This window comes from Oncorhynchus kisutch, linkage group LG20 (genome assembly GCF_002021735.2).
Source record: "Oncorhynchus kisutch isolate 150728-3 linkage group LG20, Okis_V2, whole genome shotgun sequence".
Lineage (NCBI taxonomy): Eukaryota > Metazoa > Chordata > Actinopteri > Salmoniformes > Salmonidae > Oncorhynchus > Oncorhynchus kisutch.
In genome coordinates, this window is record NC_034193.2 from 32,651,607 (window position 1) to 32,672,507 (window position 20,901).

The 20,901-nt window shown below is 40.2% G+C and overlaps 1 protein-coding gene and 1 long non-coding RNA gene across 3 annotated transcripts in view; one reads left to right on the plus strand and one right to left on the minus strand.

Moving 5' to 3' along the window:
- cpn1 (carboxypeptidase N, polypeptide 1) overlaps positions 1-20,901 on the plus strand; it is a 150,797-nt gene that overhangs the window by 92,652 nt on the left and 37,244 nt on the right. Inside the window, exons 6-7 of one of the 2 annotated variants that reach the window (XM_031798902.1) lie at positions 9,408-9,623; positions 9,775-9,872. The exons of the other annotated variant lie outside the window; for it this stretch is intronic. Of the exons in view, the coding sequence (XP_031654762.1) occupies positions 9,408-9,623; positions 9,775-9,872 (314 nt within the window). The remainder of the gene's footprint in view (positions 1-9,407; positions 9,624-9,774; positions 9,873-20,901) is intronic. 2 annotated transcript variants of the gene reach the window in all.
- On the minus strand, positions 827-17,290 carry LOC116355391 (uncharacterized). The gene is made up of 3 exons (XR_004204410.1): positions 17,185-17,290; positions 4,140-4,275; positions 827-3,412 (listed from the first exon to the last, which is right to left on the minus strand). It is a non-coding gene; the product is annotated as an uncharacterized LOC116355391 (long non-coding RNA).

Sequence of the window (20,901 nt, forward strand, 5' to 3'; positions counted from 1 at the left end):
CCCCCAAAATGTATTTTAATAGCAGGTTGTAAGGAAACAAAATAGGAAAATAATACTTTCGCAAGCCACTGTATATTCAATGTGCGGGACAAAATTGAGGCTTTGATTACAGAGTTGAAGCTCTTCTCTGTCTGCAATAACAAGGACAACACACAGGTCTTTCCATCATTGTATGTTTTTTTGTGTGCAAATGAACTCCAGCTTACGGATAATGTCAAATGTGATATAGCGAAGCATCTGAGTGAGTTGGGTGTGCAAATACGCAAGTGCTTTCCTGAAACCGATGACTCAAACAACTGGATTCGTTATCCCTTTCATGGCCTGCCTCCAGTCCACTTACTGATATCTGAACAAGAGAGCCTCATTGAAATTGCAACAAGCGGTTCTGTGAAAATTTAATTTAATCAGAAGCCACTGCCAGACACTCTGTTAAGACACTGATTCCCTTTGAAACCACATATCTACAGTATGTGAGAGTGGATTCTCGGCCCTCACTAGCAATAAAAACTAAATACATGGACTGACTGTGTGTGGAAAATGATTTTAAGACTGAGACTCTCTCCAATACAACCCAACATTGCAGAGTTATATGCATCCTTTCAAGCACACCCTTCTCATTAACGCGTGGTGAGTTATTTGTTCATCGAAAATTGTGAATAAGGTTTTATATGTAAAATGGTTAAAGAAAGAGCAAAATTATTGATAATTTTTTATTATTTGTGCCCTGGTCCTATAAGAGCTCCTTGTCACTTCTCACGAGCTGGGTTGTGACAATTCACACTCATTCTAATGTTTAATAAATGTATCGTATAGTGTGTGGCAGGAATACAATGATGGCAACAACAAAAAACATTTGAAAGTGAGCAGACCCTGCTGCTAGAGGGGTTACGCAGCTGGATGTTGAATGTTTGAAGGGGTACAGGACTATAAAATGTTTGGGAACCACTGGTCTAAGTGAGTTTCAGGAATATGAACGTCATCTCTTACTAGCAAGTTATTCATTTCATTAATCTTGTTTCTTAAGCTACATATGTTAACGTTGGCTATTTTGAGCACTTTCCTGGGATGCTTGCTTATTTTCATTGTTTTACTGGGAAGCTTAGCAGAAGTAGAAATTCTCATGTTTATTTATGTAAGTGTAGGGTGAGCTGCACACAGTGGACTTCCTACAGTGACAACAGCAAAATCTGGTTCATAGGCACATGGGTAGGACACTGGTTTTGCACCAGGAACAGTAACATTTCTTACCATGGAGCTGCCCAAAATCACGGCTGGTGAGAAGGACGAGGAAATCTGCACACTCCCACGCTTCAAGGATGATGCAGGCCTCCGATAGATGGAGAAGCCCCGCTCGTTCCAGAGCAGGAACAGAAGGTTGTCGACGTCAATTTCGAATCGTAGGGGAAAGAGTAGGAGTAGGCACAGTGGCCGCAGACACAGGTATCCCTAGCGACGAAGGTGCAGGAAGATCAGGCTCCAGGGCAGCGAAACTATTAACTGCTCCGGGCCTTTCGTTGGGAGTGTAGACAATTTTGCCGGAGACCACTGACTTCAGGTTCCACGGCTCGTGACATACGACCATCGTTTATTGCCATGCTCCTCTGGCTGTGCTCCTTCTTCTCCGCTATCAGATATGGGGGAGGAGAGGCACGAGATGGCTTCCCTGGTGAACGAACTCTGGGCAACACCGGCCAGTCGGAATAACGGAATTGCATGTGCGAATTCCGTCCAGCCACCGGCACAGATTTCTTACGTAGGCAGGCGACCTGCGTGATCAAGGAAGCCCCCTTAAGCCTATAATCTTCGTCAAGCAAACAGTTGTGGCATTGGAACTCTGAGTGATCCAGTTTGTCCCAAAACAAAGCGTAGTAGATACATCTCCTACAGCAAAGGGAACTGTTCATTTACTTCTCTAGACAAAGAGGGCTCCATTGGAATACTCATCTGGGACCAACTTCGTTAGCTTGACGGCTAACGCTAGCAGCTTAGCTAGGTTAGTGGCTCTTTCAAGCAGACTTTAACCTGTCAGTTAAGCGGGACTCTACGACAAGAAATAGCGGCCCTAGCTCTTAAAAGCTAACCGCGTCACAGAATCCATGCAAAAATAAGTTTTGTATTTATGTTTATCAAAGTTTGGTTATGTTTTAGTTATAATAACAAACCAAGTGTTTCCAGCATACAGCTGCGTACTCTGATGTAGTGACACACTGTTGACGTACTGAGTATTGGAGGAAGCATAGTGGAGAGGACCATATCACAGTGTCACGGGACCCAGAGGAGCAGGTGCCATCCGATAACATGGTAGATACTTGGAGGGGGAGGGTCAAGGTAAGCAACTTCGATGGTGTCTTTGTTCTTAATGTCATCAGTGTCCGTCAAGGAAAAAAAGGGCGAGTAAACGGGTCAGAGTGAGCTGTTCTCTCATTTGTGTTTGGAAGTAGCTAGCCAACGTTAGCCAGTAAGCTTGGGCGCTTGACTGCTGTTAATGAGCTTAAGAGCCTGTGAACAATGTTGAATGGGTGTAGACAAAGAGGAGCTCTCCAGTAAGTGTACCAAATATTCAAGGACATTTTTTAAAAGTGAGCTTACAAGTATATTAACTTTCAAAGCAGAATTACTTTCCCATTTTTAATCAACTGTAGTGTATGATATACTATTTTTGAGTCTCCAATGTAAAAAACACAATTTCAAATTTTGCTACATAAGACCGAATCAAGTCGTCACATTTGCCTAATTTGTTGAGAACAAAACCAAGACACTTACGAAAGACTTCTTAAACCCTGTTTGAGGAACCAAGGTCAGAGGAATGATTTAACAGCTAGTAAGTTTTAGAGACACAGCTCTAGAGTCAAACTTGTAGCTATCATCATTATTGTCCTCTTAATTACTATCAATGTTATTGTATGTGAAAGTTCTCGGTCCCTGACACAATTTTTTTTAAATGCCATTAAACAATGCAAATAAACTTACAGACAGAGGAGGCAGGACTTGGTCCTAGGGAGAGAGTCTGACCCACTTGTCCTACAGTAAAGTATTCAGGCTAATGTTAGCCAAAGGCACCATCTTGATCTTCTTCATCTTCAACATCTCAATTTTCATATTTTCAGTTGTATGGTCAGAGGGACTTGATACAGATTTTAAAATTCAAACAAAGGGCATTCGTCACAACGTTATAAGGTATTCTACAGAACAATTGTTTAAAGATGTCATTAAACAATACAAACACACTGACCAACAGATGAGGCAGGACTTGGTTGTCCTAGGGAGGGAGTCTGACCCTCTTGTCCTAAAGGTGAAAGTTCTGTCCCTTACTTTAAAACAAAACTTTAAAGATGCCATTAAACAATGCAAATAAACTTCCCGACAGAGGAGGCAGGACTTGGTCCTAGGGAGAGAGTCTGACCACCTTGTCCTACAGTAAAGGGAGAAACAAAGACAGATGTCAGCCAACAGATGATTGGTTACAGCAGGGATCCCCAACCAACTTTTTATAGTTTATAGCATGGCTGAAGCACAGATAGATCTGTGATACACAAAAACAGGTCAGATAACCATTCTTTCCTCCGCAATATTGAAAACACAAATAATCAAGATCGATTTAGAGCCTACCTACTGTAATAACATGGGTGTAAAACATGGGTGAGGCATTAGTATGTATGGGTCGATCTGTGTTCACTGATCCGTAGTCAGCAATGTCCAAGCGCAACAGCGCTACCTGTGTGCTGAACAGGTATTTTCCATGAACGGCCCTGCATGCTTATTACCTGTGTCGTAGATTTAGTATGAATGGGTCTGACACGGGTTAAACCCACTTGAAATATACAGGGTAAAACCCTGGTTATTGGTGTGAAAAGGGGTAAGTATTTGCATGGGGCGAGGCTCCCACCACCCTCTCTGATCAATTTGTTGTTGCTGCACTTGAACTGAAATATGAACTGAAGCTTATAAAAGGTTCTACCTACTAGCTATCACTTTGCAGTGTCAATATTACAGACTCGTCACATAAACAATATCAATTAGCCAACATTCTGGTGCTTTGGTCGGTCAGATATTAAACTTTTTTCCAAAACGAATTGTATTTTTGTTTCCACTGGAACCAAAAATTATGATGAATCAAGCAATACTTACCGACTACTTACATAATCTACAGCAACCACAGTTGGTTCCTGTATCTCTTGCTCAGGGATCTCGGTAACTACCACATCGGTTATGGCATCATCCTCTCCTGACGAAGCCATCTTCTTGTATTGTTTGTAAGTTCTTTTACCTGACATTCTATGAATGAACAAAGAACAGATTTTCAATGTAAACAGAAGTACCATTGGAAAATGTGTCATGCACTCCTAAAGGAATGCATTATAAATGTGTGGGACATACAAACATGGTTTGCAGAATCCCTAAGGGTGTAACAAACTCATCTAAATAGGTACTAAACTGTACTTTTATGTAATTGCAGGTATTCATTCTAGCTATGGTACAACACTACATAATAATTCTAAGGCCAATTATATTAATAGATCAGGTTTTACTGTAGGAATGCATACGTAATTAAAGATATACAGTAATAGCTCCTATGTGATATGTAGACATTGTATATCATTTTGGTAGTCTTAGGTTATTATGTGGAAATTGGTATATCACTTCTTAAGTAAATACAATGTTGGTAACAACTTCTAATGAGCAGGCTAGAGCTATGGCATACAACTAGCTAGCAAGCTAAAGCAACCAGCTTGTCTAGCAAACAGTAACTACCAGCATATGGTTTGGCTAAGCTAACCTTAGCTAGCACCACACTGGCCGTAGACTAGCCTAGCTAGTAACATTAACCTTAGTTAGCTTATTAACTGAGCTTGCTTGCTAGCTAGCTAACTAGGCCACTGCACAGGCTAGGTACTTTACATTTGCGTATGAAGGACATCTACATTAGATCCAGACTATTATATTAAGCACATGGCCAAGCTATAGCCAGGCTAAACATGGCAAATGGCTATACATTGCCAAGCTATAGCCAGGCTCCTAGCTAATGATATTATAATGTAATTAGCTAGCTACATGCTGTAGTTAGGTAGCCATAAAAAAGTTAGCTGACAGTTGGACAACCAATGTAAGCTGGCTGGCCTAACAACCACTGTCAGCAAACTGGCTTATCCTGCTATGACAACGATTAACATGCCTTTTGTATCTGTTACATTATTAGCTAGATAATAAAGCAAGTGAATATAGTATAATTCACAAAATACAACTAGCTAGCTACTGTTTGTATAAACCAGCTAAATACAAGCTATGTCACTTAGTCCTTAGCTAACATTAGCTAGCTAGCTACAGTGTCTAGGTAGCAATGTTGCTAATGACAGGCTGGGACCGAGAGCAAGATGGTCCCACAAAAGGTACCTTACTTGCACTGAGATGTCACATGAAACACAGTGATTATCAAGGCTTTTTTTTTTTTACTTAAGCAGGCAAGTCAGTTAAGGACAAATTCTTATTTACAATGACGGCCTACACTTGGCAAACCTGGACAACGCTGGGACAATTGTGCACTGCCCTATGGGACTCCCAATCACAGGTGGTTGTGATACAGCCTGGATTCATACCAGGGTGTCTGTAGTGACACCTCGAGCACTGAGATGCAGTGCCTTAGACCGCTGCGCCACACGGGAGCCCCTGATTTCAATTCAATGTTTGAACTACAAATATTACTATTTGTTTACCTCAGTTGTCCTTGGTCAACGTTGACTGTCACTGTGCTTTTGTCTTTCAACAACATGAGAACAAGTGTGAATTTTGTTTTGCTGAGTAACATTACTACAATTTCCTACACGTGGGTATTTCACAACAATTTCTACAATTTCCAGCTGGATACAAATTTAAACTCAGTAAGCGCCCAAATCAAATACTGTTTTTACCTGACCCAAGGATTATGAATTGAACATGGCTCGTGTGCTAAGTGATATATTGTCAGCAAAAAAACAACAAAAAAACAAAAAAGAAAGGTTATCAAATACCTCCAGAAGAAAGGCCTGCTCAAGAAATCTGTGAGGCATACGTGCAAAGATGGCTACATATGGTAAGTTAATGTTACAACTGATATTGATTGGCCTAGAGAACTTTGGGAAAGTTTGAAATGAGGAGTACTGTACTGTAAGAAATGTTTGAATACGTAAATGGTACAGAGCTTATTGAGCTAGTCTCATAGGTTCTAGGCATATACTCTTCTAGGCATGTACATAAATGGAACAGAGTCAAAGATGTGGTTTCCATATGTCTAATACCATTCCATTTATTTCATTCCAGCCATTACAATGAACCCGTCCTCCTATTGTTCCTCCTACCAGCCTCCTCTGATGGTGACCCATATATTATTTCACCCGCTGGAACATTTCTAAAAATGTGGCTATGAACATGCATTGAAGAGAATTATCTAAGCTTTCCAGTGGCCAGTGTCCTTCATAATTGTGTGTGTGCTACTTGAGAGATTGCATTTCCAGTCTCTCCACAAGGGCTCACGCTCCTCTGTGTTCCGGTTGCATTCCATCTCTGGGCACTGGACTGCAAGCCCATGTAGAGCAAGTGAAGAGCTTAGGAGACGCACACCCTTCAAGTCTACCTTTGGCCTGCAGCCTACCACTCAAGATGTTTCATGTCTGTCTGGAAAGCTGTTGTTCTTCTATTTCCAACAATGTGGATGTATTCCAACTGCTACTGAAAAGGTTAATTGATAATCATAGTAGAATGGAATTGAATGTAATAGAATTACTTAGCCAATGTTTAAATTATCACTTAGTGTCAGTCTCTAACACACCTGGGTCTGAGTCAAATGTGCATGTTTCCTTGCAGAATTTGTCGAAACAAGAGGAGGCATCCGGAAGGATTCAATGTTTAGCCCTTCTCAGGTTTCACTTACGGTTCGGGTAACATTTCTTAATCGGTAGGTTAATGAATTTGACACACTAAGAATGTTTTCGATAATGACACTTTTAGAAAGTGGTTCACAATCAGGGGCGTCAAATCTCTTCCACAAATCCATAACTTTTTTTGTTTTTACACTGAAATGGCATGCTTCATTGATTGAACAATACTGTTATCAACACATCTTGACCACCAAAGACCATTTGATGTCACAAAGCTGTCCAGTACTGGTTTCCAGTGGTGTGCAGAAGAAGATCTTCCTTAATTGACCCCCCATAAAAGTAACTGTCATATACCAGGAGCTGTGCGAGGCCTGCCAAGTCTGTTGCCTCATCCAACTGTAACACATAGAATTCACTGGCTTGTATGCAAAACAGTAATTGTTTCCAAACATCTCCTGCCATGTCACTGATGCGTCGTGAAACAGTGTTGTTTGATGAAGGCATTGTCTGTATAGTTTTTTGGGCCTTTTCCCCTAGCATTATCCCAGCCATATCCGCAGCAGCAGGAAGAATAGTTCACCATATAAGACGCTTCTAGCCCCCTGTTGTTAATGGTATCTGTTGCTTTCATACATGTCTTACTACTCGAAGTCGTCTTAATTCTCGCTCAATTTTTTTTCTTCTAATTGGCATGTTTTGTTTCTAAATGTCTGCGCAAGATTGAAGGTTTCATCGAGTTGCGAGGAAAGGCACTACTCTCAGTTTAAGTGAACCCCAAATCAATGTAGTTCTCATCATATTTGCTCCTCTTCGATGGTCCAACGTTCCCTGTCTGATGTTTGGTGTTTTCACGGGTAAGGAGGCAGTAGCTCTTCGGCTGCATCAGATTCACAACGGTTAGTGTCCATGCTAGTTGGGCTAACAACAAATGAGTTACCGATGCTAATTTTGGATGTGCTCGTGGAAGCAGAACAACTTGTGTCGTCGGTAGGTGCAGGTGTAGTACTGATGGTAGTATCAGTACTACCAGTAGAGCTGGTATGTGTCTCTATGCACACGGGCCTTACTTTTTTAACAATTGATCAATCCTCGAGCAAACGGCATGAGCAGCAGTTACGTTTGGCTATATACGGACTGTTAGTGAAATTCCCGCGAGAGAGTAACGATTAATATGATTGGATGTTAATTATTTGACTAGGTTACCTATACATTGGTTGATCCACTAGAAGTTTTGAGATTATGCTGCAGGATTTAGAGGACATTTGTGGTTTAGACCGCTATCCTGCATCACTACTTCATTGCTCCAGACCAGCGCAAGGGGTTATGACTGATTATGCTTTTGGGTCCTACTGTGTCTCTCACTGACAATGAATGGGCAACATAAACCTAAATAGAAACTGATTACTGTGCAAGACTTCAGGACTACTTACTAAAACTGTTGTTAGACTAAGGTTTTTATTATTTTATTTTTGTTAGGACTACTTTTCTCATACTGTTGTACTGTAGCCCACTCCCGCCCAGTCATGTTGTACAGTGCCAGAGTGGCACAGTGGTCAAAGACACTGCATACCAGTGCAAGCTGTGTTGCTACAGATGCTGGTTCAATACTTGTGCTGTCCTTGACTGAGAGACCCATGAGATGATTGTAGGTTTTTGGTTTTTCTCCCTCTAAAAACAGAAATAAATCATTCAAAATAACAAACTGGCTTTATTTACAAATTAGAAACAATATCTCACCCCATGTTCAAGAATGGCCTTTTTCTCGCTCATTTTACATTTTTCTCGCTCATTTTCAATTTTTTGAAAACTAAATCTAACTAAATTGAAAACTAAATCATCAATCAATTATTGGTATTTTTTTTAACCAAAGCTATTTTTATTATTATTAATTTAGAATTATATAAAAGCCCCTTGGACATTCTCACAGCTAAATTATTAACCACGTTGTTAGCAGGACAATATATTTTGGTCATGGCTCCCAGTGGGGCACAATGGGATTGCCTTGCAGTTCTCCAGCTGTATCCACTGAAACAGTGGTGGGCGTGCAAGGTTCAAGGCACGAGGGCTGGGGGCACGGGATGGGTTGCAGAGCCACGCACAGAAGACGGACCTAGCCCATGGAGAAGGGAGGAAGAGGAAGGGTGAGGGGGTGGACCCCCACCCTGACCCACTGGGTAGCACAAAGCAACACTTTAAGTGGCATTGCGCTAATAATGGCACTGACTAAGGAAACGTTCCCGCTGTTCTTATAACCAGTCCGCCGTTCAAACTAAAACAATGTAACTAATAATGGTGTGAGAAATGCCACTTAGATATGAATTCGGGGGGGGGGCGATATGATTAAATATTAAAGAATTAGGCCTCTCATTAAAGGCTTTACTCAAATGTTCAACTTAAATCCGAACTGGATTGAATGAAAATTACATGAAAAGCACACATTTGTAAATCCCGAACTCTAAAAGTAATTGGAAACCTTACAAAAACTAGATACAAATTATTTGTGACATTGTGGTTACAATAAAGAATGTAAACAAGATGCTGTGTTTTTATTTACAGCAGTGATGGACAGCTGGTGTGATTTTGAAAACAGGATTTTAGAAAGTGAACCCCCCCACCTGCAAAAAATGACATTGCGACCAAAGAGAACAGACAGAATGGACGTTGTTTTCATGAAGCCAGATTCTTTCTATGGTGCTACCCGTACCAGGGTTAGAACCGTAACCACGAGAGGACTTGAAAATGAGTCGGAGCTGAGAGATCACCAAATTAAAGGTATTTTGGTTTCAGTGCATTTCTTTAAAAAAAAATGTATATAGCCTATCAATGTGTAGGCATACTGTGTAATCAATAATTAAATAAAGGTTAAATAAAAATCTATATTTTTATAAATGATTGTTTACTCAAAATGTGGACGTTTTTGCAGAGCATACAAACATGCCAACAACGATCCGTGGAGATCAGTGGACAAAGGGCTGGAAAACGGGCCGCACCAAAAGAAAACGCATGTTTGCCAAGAAAGCGGTTAGTTTTGATAGATTAAATAAATGTGTATGCAGCATTTTTGTGTTGGAGTCACTTTTCATTCTTAATAAATCCTCTTTGGGCTAGTATTTTTACGTCCAGATGAAAAGCGTGCCCAAAGTAAACTGCCTGTTTCTCAGGCCCAGAAGCTTGGATATGCATATAATTGGTAGATTTAGATAGGAGCGACTCTAACGTTTCTAAATCTGTTTAAATCATGTCTATGAGTATAACATAACTTATTTGGCAGGCGAAACCCCGAGGACAAAGCTTCCAGGAAAAATAACTTTTGAGATCACTGTGTTTAAAAAACCAATTCTATGGGGAACTAGATTTATGAGGCACTTGGTTGTAGTTCCTATGGCTTCAACTAGATGTCAACAGTCTTTAGAAATTGGTTGATGTTTTTCCTTTGAGAAATGAAGAAGCAACCCTTTCCTTTCTGAGTGTCAAGCCAAGTGTACTTTTTTGTTTGGTGCACGCATCCTGGAACTCACTCCACTTTAATTTTATCCGCTATTGAACACAGTATATTCCGTCTTAAATTGGATTGATTATTTACGTTTTAAAATACCTAAAGTTGGATTAGGAAAGTTGTTTGAAATGTTTGGACAAAGTTTACAGGTAACTTATTAGATACTTTGTAGTCATGTTGGGCGAGTTGGAACCGATGTATTTTCTGAATCAAACGCGCCAAATAAATGGATATCTTGGGGATATAACGAAGTAATCTATCGAACAAAAGGACCAATTGTGATGTTTCAGGGACATATTGGAATGCCAACAGAAGAAGATCTTCAAAGGTAAGGCATGAATTATATCGTTATTTCTGACTTTCGTATCGCACCTCCCGCCGTAAAGCCTTTTTGAAATCTGACATGGTGGCTGGATTAACAAGAAGTTAAGCTTTATTTTTATGTATTACACTTGTGATTTCAAGAAAGTTCAATATTTATAGTTATTTAATTTTAATTTGACGCTATGCCATTTCACCGGATGTTGTCAAATCAATCCTGCTAAAGGGATTTGATTCCTAAGAAGTTTTTAATTGATCTACCATTTCTATCATAGACTACTGTAATCGAAGGGGGCTCAGGCTGGTACCTTTCTGCTCATCTGATGAAGGTGCACATGGATCAGATTCAAACTTAGAAGGCTGAGATTGAGTCATTGAAGGCAGACCAGCAGAAAGAGAAACATAATCAGAGGGCAGAGATACAGGCGACAGCTGATGCATTGGTCCAGAGCCAGGCAGCATTGGTGGAGAGACAGGCCGTGAATGACGCGTTGAAGAGGGCAAGGAATGAGATGGAGTCACAATCCATTCCAGGCACACCTGTGAGCTCTGGAACTCCACCTCCGACAGGCAGAGTCAACATACCTGGCGAGTTCATCAGGTCGTCGGTTCACCCGGACATTTCCATTCCTCTTCTGACAACAGAACTTGACCAACTGCTCCCCGGGCACAGCAAGGGCCGTCCGGACCGTTATGCTGTTCTGCTAAAGCCTAATAAACAAATGCAGGTGGCTTATATCTTCAAAATTATTTATTATCCAAATGTAAAAGCATATACGGTACAGTACTGTATTTCTTCATCAACCTCTTTATGCTTTCGTTAATAAAATAATGACAAATATACTCTTTCAAAATGCCGATGTTTATATAGTTATGGATCCATAACAAATTACTATCAGAATAAATATCACTGAGTTGCAGAAATATTGGAGCAAAGTTGTCTAATGAAGATAAACAAATGGTTGCTTACTGGAAAAACCTTTCAAAAACACACGGTCACGTTATGGCTATTAGCTGGGCTATTTTTGGGGCTTTATGGGCGGCACACAATTGGCCCAGCGTTTCTCTCTATCTGAAAACAGAAATAAATGTTTTGGCCTTTCCAAATATTATTTTGATGACACAGTCATATACCTACATAAACCAGAGTGACTCACTCATTCATGGCTTTGGATCAAAATAAATAAGTACCAACATTCTTTCTGATAGTCTTTAACCTCTTATGGCTATAGAGACGCTAGCGTCTCTCCTGCTAGCGTCTCTCAAAATAATTAGCATAGCCGGCGCTACACAAAACGCTGAAATAAAATATGCATTACCTTTGACGAGCTTCTTTGTTGGCACTCCAATATGTCCCATAAACATCACAATTGGTTCTTTTTTTCGATTAATTCCGTCCATGTATACCCAAAATGTACCCATTTATAAAGCCTGTCTGATCCAGAAAAAAACAGCTTTCCAAAACGCAACGTCATTACAAAAAATTTCAAAAGTTGCCTATAAACTTTGCCAAAATACTTCAAACTACTATTGTAATCCAACTTTAGGTATTTGTAAACGTTAATAATCGATCAAATTGATGACGGGGCGATCTGTATTCAATAGCAGCAAGTCAACAAATCATGGACGATTTTCTCTCTTTCACAACTATCCACAGTGTAACCTCTGACAGGAAGTGCCTATTCTTCATTTCACCAAGGATTAACTTCAACCCAATTCCCAAGACTGGCGACATCGTGTGGAAGTTGTAGGAACTGTAAACTGGGCGCTATCTAATTTCCCTTGACATAGACAATACAGGGAACTGGCAGAGGGATTTTTTTTCTTTTTCTGAACAGTTTTTCCTTGGGGTTTTGCCTGCTACACAAGTTCTGTTATATTCACAGACATGATTTAACCTATTTTATAAACTTCAGAGTGTTTTCTATCCACACATACTAATCATATGCATATACTATATTCCTGGCATGAGTAGCAGGATGTTGAAATTTTGCATGCTTTTTATCAAAAAGTTGAAAAAAATGCACCATAACCTCTAAGACTCTGAGAGCCCTCAGCTGGCCACTTACGCAATGCAGTCGTTTACGCTCATTCTTCAACATAAAGGCGTGAAACTACGTCACAATGCAATGCAATGAATCTGGTTGATATCCCTTTCAGTGACCAATAGGGGTGCATAGGAACACAACGGTTTCAAAACATGAGTCACTTCCTGATTGGATTTTTCTTAGGCTTTCGCCTGCAATATCAGTTCTGTTATACTCACAGACAATATTTTGACAGTGTTTTCTATCCTAAGCTGTCAATTATATGCATATTCTAGCATCTGTTCCTGAGACATAGGCGGTTTACTTTGTGAACGTTATTTTTCCCAAAATAAAAATAGTGCCCCCTAGTTTCAAGAGGTTATTAAGAACAAATTCTTATTTACAAGGACAGCCTACTCTTTCCTCCCCGTCAGGGAATTGAACCTCTGTTTCCCATGTGCCCGCACGACAGGGGTATTCTTTAGCTAAATTGTCCAGTACTGTAGCCTACTCCTAACCATCGTTTTGTGCAGTGCCATATTTTCCGTTCCATCGTAATGGAAACCTAGAGTTTTTATTGTTTTTCTTGGAATAGAAACACCATAATATTAATCTAATTAATTAAGAAAAAATTCTAAAAATCAGTCCCATATTCTATGTTCTTGCAAAAAAAGGTTTTAAATTCTCGATGGACAGCCAATATTGAAGGCTTTCAAATGCTTCTCAAAGATGCCCTCTGGTGGTCAAACAGGCACTAACTAGCATTAATGGTACCAGTGTTTGACAATTAAATAACGTGCCATGGAGTTCTGCGGCACCATGCAAGCTGTGCTGCAACTTTTAAAGGACGAACTACTGTATTTGACATTGTGTTGTTATTTTGCTGAACACTAGATGGTTTAATTTTATTAGGCGAGAAAAAACCTCACCCAAATGTATAGCCCCGTTACAAAATATAAATGGACTGTTTGATATATATATATATACACGTATATTCAGAGCCATATTTGTTAAATTATTTTAGCCAATTATTGACAAACCTGTTAAGATGCTAACTGTGAGACCTGTTAGAGCCCCCTGGATCGTAGATTAATAGAACAATTCAAAGAAAGTATCCAAAAAAGGTCAGGTGGCTCCAGGATGCTGGCCTTCTAGGCAGAGTTGCAAAGAAAAAGCCATACATCAGACTGGCCAATAAAAATAAAAGATTAAGATGGGTAAAAGAACACAGACACTGGACAGAGGAACTCTGCCTAGAAGGCAGAGTCAGTAGTCGCCTCTTCACTGTTGACGTTGAGATTGACTCGTTTTGCGAATACTAGTGAGGCGTCTGTTCTCAAACTAGACACTCTAATGTACTTGTCATTTTGCTCAGTTGTGCACTGGGGCCTCCCACTCCTCTTTCTATTCTGGTTAGAATTAAAGACAGTTTGTGCTGTTATGTGAAGGGACTAGTACACAGTGCTGTACGAAATCTTCAATTTCTTGGCAATTTCTCGCATGGAATAGCCATCCTTTCTCAGAACAAGAATAAACTGATGATTTTCAGAAGAAAGTTCTTTGTTTGTGGAAATTTTGAGCCTGTAGATATTCCTATGTAGATATTCGATTAAAAAAATCTGTTTATAGTCATTTACAACATTAACAATGTCTACACTGTATTTGTGATCAATTTGATGTTATTTTAATGGACATTTTTTATTTTATTTTTAAAAACAAGGACATTTCTAAGTGACCCCAAACTTTTGAACGGTATTGTATATGTGATCATTGTTGAGTGGTTCCTGTAGTGTACAATCGCAAATACACTATATATGCAAAAGTATGTGGATACCCCTTCAAATTAGTGGATTCGGCTATTTGAGTCACACCAGTTGCTGACAGCTGTATAAATTGAGCTCACAGCCATGCAATATCCATAGACAAACATTGGCCTTACCAAAAAGCTCAGTGACTTTCAATGTGGCACTGTCAAAGGATGCCATCTTTCCAACAAGTCAGTTCGTCAAATTTCTGCCATGCTAGAGCTTCCCCAGTCAACTGAAAGTGCTGTTATTGTGAAGTGGAAACGTCTAGGTTCAACAACTAATTTCCTGTATTACTAAATGAGGAGAGTTTACAAACCACACACAAGTCAGAGTTATATTTAAACTTAATATTTTAACATTGGTTACACCAGCATAATCTCAGGAGTTGATGGGCTTGAAGTCATAAACAGCGCAATACTTGAAGCACAGCAAAGAGCTGCTGGCAAAACGCACGAAAGTGCTGTTTGAATGAATGCTTACGAGACTGCTGGTGCCTACCATCGCTCAGTCAGACTGCTCTATCAAATCATAGATTGCACCACATCGATTATATGCAATGCAGGACACGCTAGATAAACTAGTAATATCATCAACCATGTGTAGTTAACTAGTGATTATGATTGTTTTTTATAAGATAAGTTTAATGCTAGCTAGCAACTTACCTTGGCTCACTGCATTTGCGTAACAGGCAGGCTCCTCGTGGAGTGCAATGAGAGGCAGGCAGGTGGTTAGAGTGTTGGACTAGTTAACTGTAAGGTTGCAAGATTGAATCCCCCGAGCTGACAATGTAAAAATCTGTCGTTCTGCCCCTGAACAAGGCAGTTAACCCACCGTTCCTAGGCCGGCATTGAAAATAAGAATGTGTTCTTAACTGACTTGCATAGTTAAATAAAGGTGTAAAAAAAATATATATAGAAATCTGCCAAATCGGTGTCCAAAAATACCCTAATTAATCGGCCATTCTGATTTAATCGATCGACCTCTAGTTGGTGGGGAAGAACTTGACTGGCCTGCACAGAGCCCTGACCTCAACCCCATCAAACACCTTTGGGATGAATTGGAACACGAATGCGAACAAGGCCTAATCGCACAACATCAGTGCCCAACCTCACTAATGCTTTTGGGGCTGAATCGAATCAAGTCCCCTCAGCGATGTTCCAGAATCTAGTGGAAAGCCTTCCCAGAAGAGTGGAGGCTGTTATAGCAGCAAAGGGGGGACCAACCCCATATAAATACCTATGATTTTAAAATGAGATGTTCGACGAGCGGGAGTCCACATACTTTTGGTCATGTAGTGTATGTGATTGGAACAGTAGCAACAAACACTTCTAAACAGCATTGTTGTCTGCAAAGCATCTAAACAATGTTTTGTACTGATGGAAAATAAAGGTCTTTGCAGCTCTATTCCTCAATTTCAACTTTTATTGTAAAAGATAAATGCGAACTTCATCAGCCATGCATCACATGTAACACATCCACATCCAAACTCATTTCATAAATAAGTCCAAATAACAGGTTGCACTGAGAGAACAAAAAGCATAAGTTATTAATGACCTAACAGCTAGACCTGTTTACAATGTGCCACATCTTTGGTGAGCGCAAGGGAGAAATGTAATATAGTTTAGAAAAGAGATATGTGTCAGCTAAGCTAACAGTGGCTAAATTCTTTATGATGGGAGCCATGTTTGTTTATGTTTGACAAGTGAAAACTCCCTAATCCAAGAATGTAGTCAGTAATACTTTAAGTTCATACAAATGTAACCACGTTTTAGAAGGAAGTCGATAACTGGTCCACTCACATAACATTCAGCACGTAGATGATGCCAAAGCATGAACCTAGATAATCCTGTCTAGCTCCATAGTTTACAATAACTAATTACACCTTCAACCTCGCCTCACTCATGCCACGGTCTCTGCACACAATATAGCTGATTACCCGCACACACCATTCCAACAGATCATCTGAACAAACTACGACACTTTGTTGCTTACATGACTTTATCCACCCTGTTCTCACTCTCCTCTGCCCCGACCAGGCTAAAATCTATCCAAGCCATAATACTCATTTGATGATTGCAAAATATGTTCCTCGCTTGGCGACTACGCAGGCATCTCTGGGCTACATGTCCAGTGGTGAGAATATGTTGACATGATGATAACATTTAGGCACTGCTGTAGCAGTGGGGAGAATACATTTATTACATTTTTAAAAATGTAAAAAAGTATTTAGGATGTCAGTGTTTCCCTCAGACATATGCAATATATCCTCATACCTTGCTCTCACACTGTTTGCTCTCCACTATTGTATCAAACACACCGGACTTAACACCTCAGGTTTTCCGCACTGTCTCACATGCGCAGTCATTCAGACAGGGCAATACCCAAGGCCTCTTTCAGAAAATAATACATATAATGAAGAAAGTATAAATAATTATATCATTATCAATAATACTATAGATTCTTGCTGCTACTACAATAGGCAGAAAGGTTAAGAGATTGAGTGGTTAAAAAATACTATTTTATAAAGTCTAATGTGAAGCAGGAAATGCGGTCTTGATGTAGTGAGGGCTGCAGAGAATAGCGCAAAATTAAACAAATTCTAGAACAGCATCATATAATTCTGGTACCTCATGCAAAAAGAACTCATTCTGTATGGGCCATTATTAATATTTAGAACTTACGTGTCAATAGGTTAACCAAAGCCAAAGTAATTCCACCACCTAAAAATGTTAAGGCACCCTTTACTGGTTCTAACAGCCACCCAAACAGTTTGCTGCCTGTTCTTAGTCATCTGATGGAGAGAATTGTGTTTGAACAAATACAATGCTATTGAGTGCCCTTCCCTGACTTACATACAGGAAAGGGCACTCAACTTGTATTGCACTGACTCAGATGACTAATGATTAGCTAAAATAAATGTGGATAATAAGATGATAGTTGGTGCTGTATTGTTAGATTTCAGTGCAGCCCTTGATGTTATTGATCATAATTTGTTATGGCTGTGCATCACCTGTCATCACACAGTCTAAGCCGTTGTGATAAAATATTGAATTTGGCCTTTTCTACTATAGCCCATGGAAACACATTGAATAACACATTCATAAATGGCACAAAAGATAGTCAAACAAATTTATCATGAGGAATAAGGTTTTGAAGTGTCTGTCCTATATCAAGGAGATATTCTAACGCTCCGGGTGTCGTGGGTGTGGAGTCAGACGCAGGAAACAGAGAGTGCAATACTGTGCTCTTTAATATACTCACGCAACACTGGGTGCTCAAAAGCGAATGCCCCAAACACGGGGGACGAAAACAGTACAGCAGAATACACGACCAGGAACAAACACGTTCCTCTACTACATAACCAAAGGTCACAATAATTAATCCCGCACAAAGAAACAGGTGCGCCGGCTGTCTAATAAAGCCCAACTAATGACTCACTAACAGGTGCTAACAATAAACATACAAGGAGGGGGAGGAAAGACAATCAGTGGTAGCTAATAGGCCCGGCCGACGACGACCGCCGAGCGACACCCGACGGGGAAGGGGAGCCACCCTCGGTCAGACTCGTGACAGATATAGGACAAAGCTCAGGAAATACACTTTTTTTGTCACATTTTATAACACCTTATTTTTGTTAGCACAAAACTACCTCCATACTTCAATTTGTTTGTATGGGTTACCGTCCCGTGACACTTGTGGGGGTCATAGAGCAAAATGGAAAACCATCGCGTTTGTAAGATTCTCCCCTTTACATAGTGTGGTCATAATAGCTTCTAGGCCAAACCGTTCGGACGCTACAAACATTTTCATGAGAAGATGTCTCACGGTCTGACCAACACCACTGTAGCTCGGTCACCTTCCACCGCAGATGCAGAATGCAGACATAGGCAGATGCGGTGGTTTGAACAGTTGTATGTGGGGGATGAGGGTTGCAGTAGATATCTCAGATAGGGGGAAGTGAGGCCTAAGAGGGTTTTATAAATAAGCATCAACCAGTGGGTCTTGCGACGGGTATACAGAGATGACCAGTTTACAGATGATTATAGAGTGCAATGATGTGTCTTATGATGAACATTGGTCACAAATCTTATGGCCAAAGGGTAGAGAATATCTAGCTGCTTGAGAGCACCCTTACCTGCCGATCTATAAATTACAACTCCGTAATCTAGCATGGATAGGGTGGTCATCTGAATCAGGGTTAGTTAAGCAGCTGGGGTGAAAGAGGAGCGATTACGATAGAGGAACCAAGTATAGAATTAACTTTAGTCTGCAACTTTGATTTTTGCAAAGAAAAGGACAGTGTACCGTCTAGCCATACTATTGTATGAGGTGACTACCTCGAGCTCTAAACCCTCAGATGTAGTAATCACACATGTGGGGAGAGTGGCATTCTTCTTACCAAACCACATGACTGTTGTTTTGGAGGTGTTCAGAACAATGTCAAGGGCAGAGAAAGCTTGTTGGACACTAAGAAAGCTTTATTGTAGAGTGTTTAACACAAAATCAGGGGAGGGGCCAGCTGAGTATAAGACTGTATCATCTGCATATAAATGGATGAGAGAGCTTCCTACTGCCTGATCTATGTTGTTGATGTAAATTGAGAAGAGTGTGAGGCCTAGGATTGACCCTTGGGGTTCTCCCTTGGTGACAGGCAGTGGTTGAAACAGAAGATGTTCTGATTTTATACACTACACTCTTTAATAGAGGAAGTTAGCAAACCAGGCCAAAGAACCCTCAGAGACACCAATACTCCTTAGCCGGCCCACAGGAATGGAATGGTCTACTGTTTCAAAAGCTTTGGCCACGTTCATAAAAATAGCAGCACAACATGGTTTAGAATCAAGGGCAATGGTGACATCATTGAGGACCTTTAAGGTTGCAGTGACCCATCCATAACCTGAGCGGAAACCAGGATGCATACCAGAGAGAATACTAACTATAGACATCAAGAAAGCCAGTCAGTTGATCATTGACAAGTTTTTCAACACTTTTGATAAACAGGATGAAATAGAAATAGGCCTATAACAGTTAGGATCAGCTTGATCTCCCCCTTTAAATAAAATACTAACCATGGCTGCCTTCCAAGCAATGGGAACCTCCCCAGAGAGGAGAGACAGGTTAAAAAGATCAGAGATAGGCTTGGCGATTATAGGGGCAGCAATCTTAAAGAAGAAATGGTCTAAACCATCTGACCCAGATGTTTTTTTGGGGTCATGATTAAGGAGCTCCTCTAGCACCTTGGACTCAGTGACAGCCTGCAGGGAGAAACTTTGCAGTGGGGCAGGGGAAAAAGAGTAATCTGAGATGTAAGTCAAAACTGTAACTTGTCCACTCAGGAACATTCAGTCTTCTTGGTAAGCAACTCCAATGTAGATTTGGCCTTGTGTTATAGGTTATTGTGTTGCTGAAAAGTGAATTAATCTCCCAGTGTCTAGTGGAAAGCAGACTGAACCAGATTTTCCTATAGGATTATTTTCTATCTTGATAAACTCCCCAGTCCTTAAAGATTACAAGCATACCAATAACATGATGCATTCACTACTATGCTTGAAACTATGGAGAGTGGTACTCTGTAATGTGTTGTATTGGATTTGTCCCAAACATAACATTTTGTATTCACAACAAAAAGTTAATTGATTTTCCACATGTTTGCAGTATTATTTTAATGGCTTGTTGCGAACAGTATGCATGTTTTGTCTTCCTTCTTTTTAGTCTGTCATTTAGATTATTATTGTTGAGTAATTATAATGTTGTCAATCCATCCTCAGTTTTCTCCTTTCACAGCCATTCAATTCTGTAACTGTTTTAGTCACTTTTGGCCTCATGGTGAAATCCCTGAGCGGTTTCATTCCTCTCCCGCAACTGAGTTAGGAAGGAGTCCTGTATCTTTGCAGTGACTGTGTAGTTAATAACTTCACAATGCTCAAAGGGTTATTCAATGACTGTTTTTTTGGTTACCATTTACCAGTAGGTTCCCTTCTTTGCGAGGCATTGGGAAACCTCCCTGGCCTCCCTGTTGAATCTGTGTTTGAATTTCACTGCTCAACTGAGGGACCTTACAGTGTGTGGGGTACAGAGATGTGTGGTGTACAAAGATGAGGTAGTCGTTTAAAAATCATGTTTAACACTATTATTGCACACAGATTGAGTCCATTCATCTGCATTGCTTGCTGTTTGGAGTTATAGGCTGGGTTTCTGTACAGCACTTTGTGACATCAGCTGATGTAAGTTTGATTGATTGATTGATATTATGTGACTTCTTAAGCACAGTTTTGCTCCTGAACTTATTTAGTCTTGCCATAATACAGGTGTTGAATACTAAGCTTTCCATTTTTTATTAATTTGTAAACATTACAAAAAACATAATTCCACTTTGATATTATGGGTATTGCATCTAG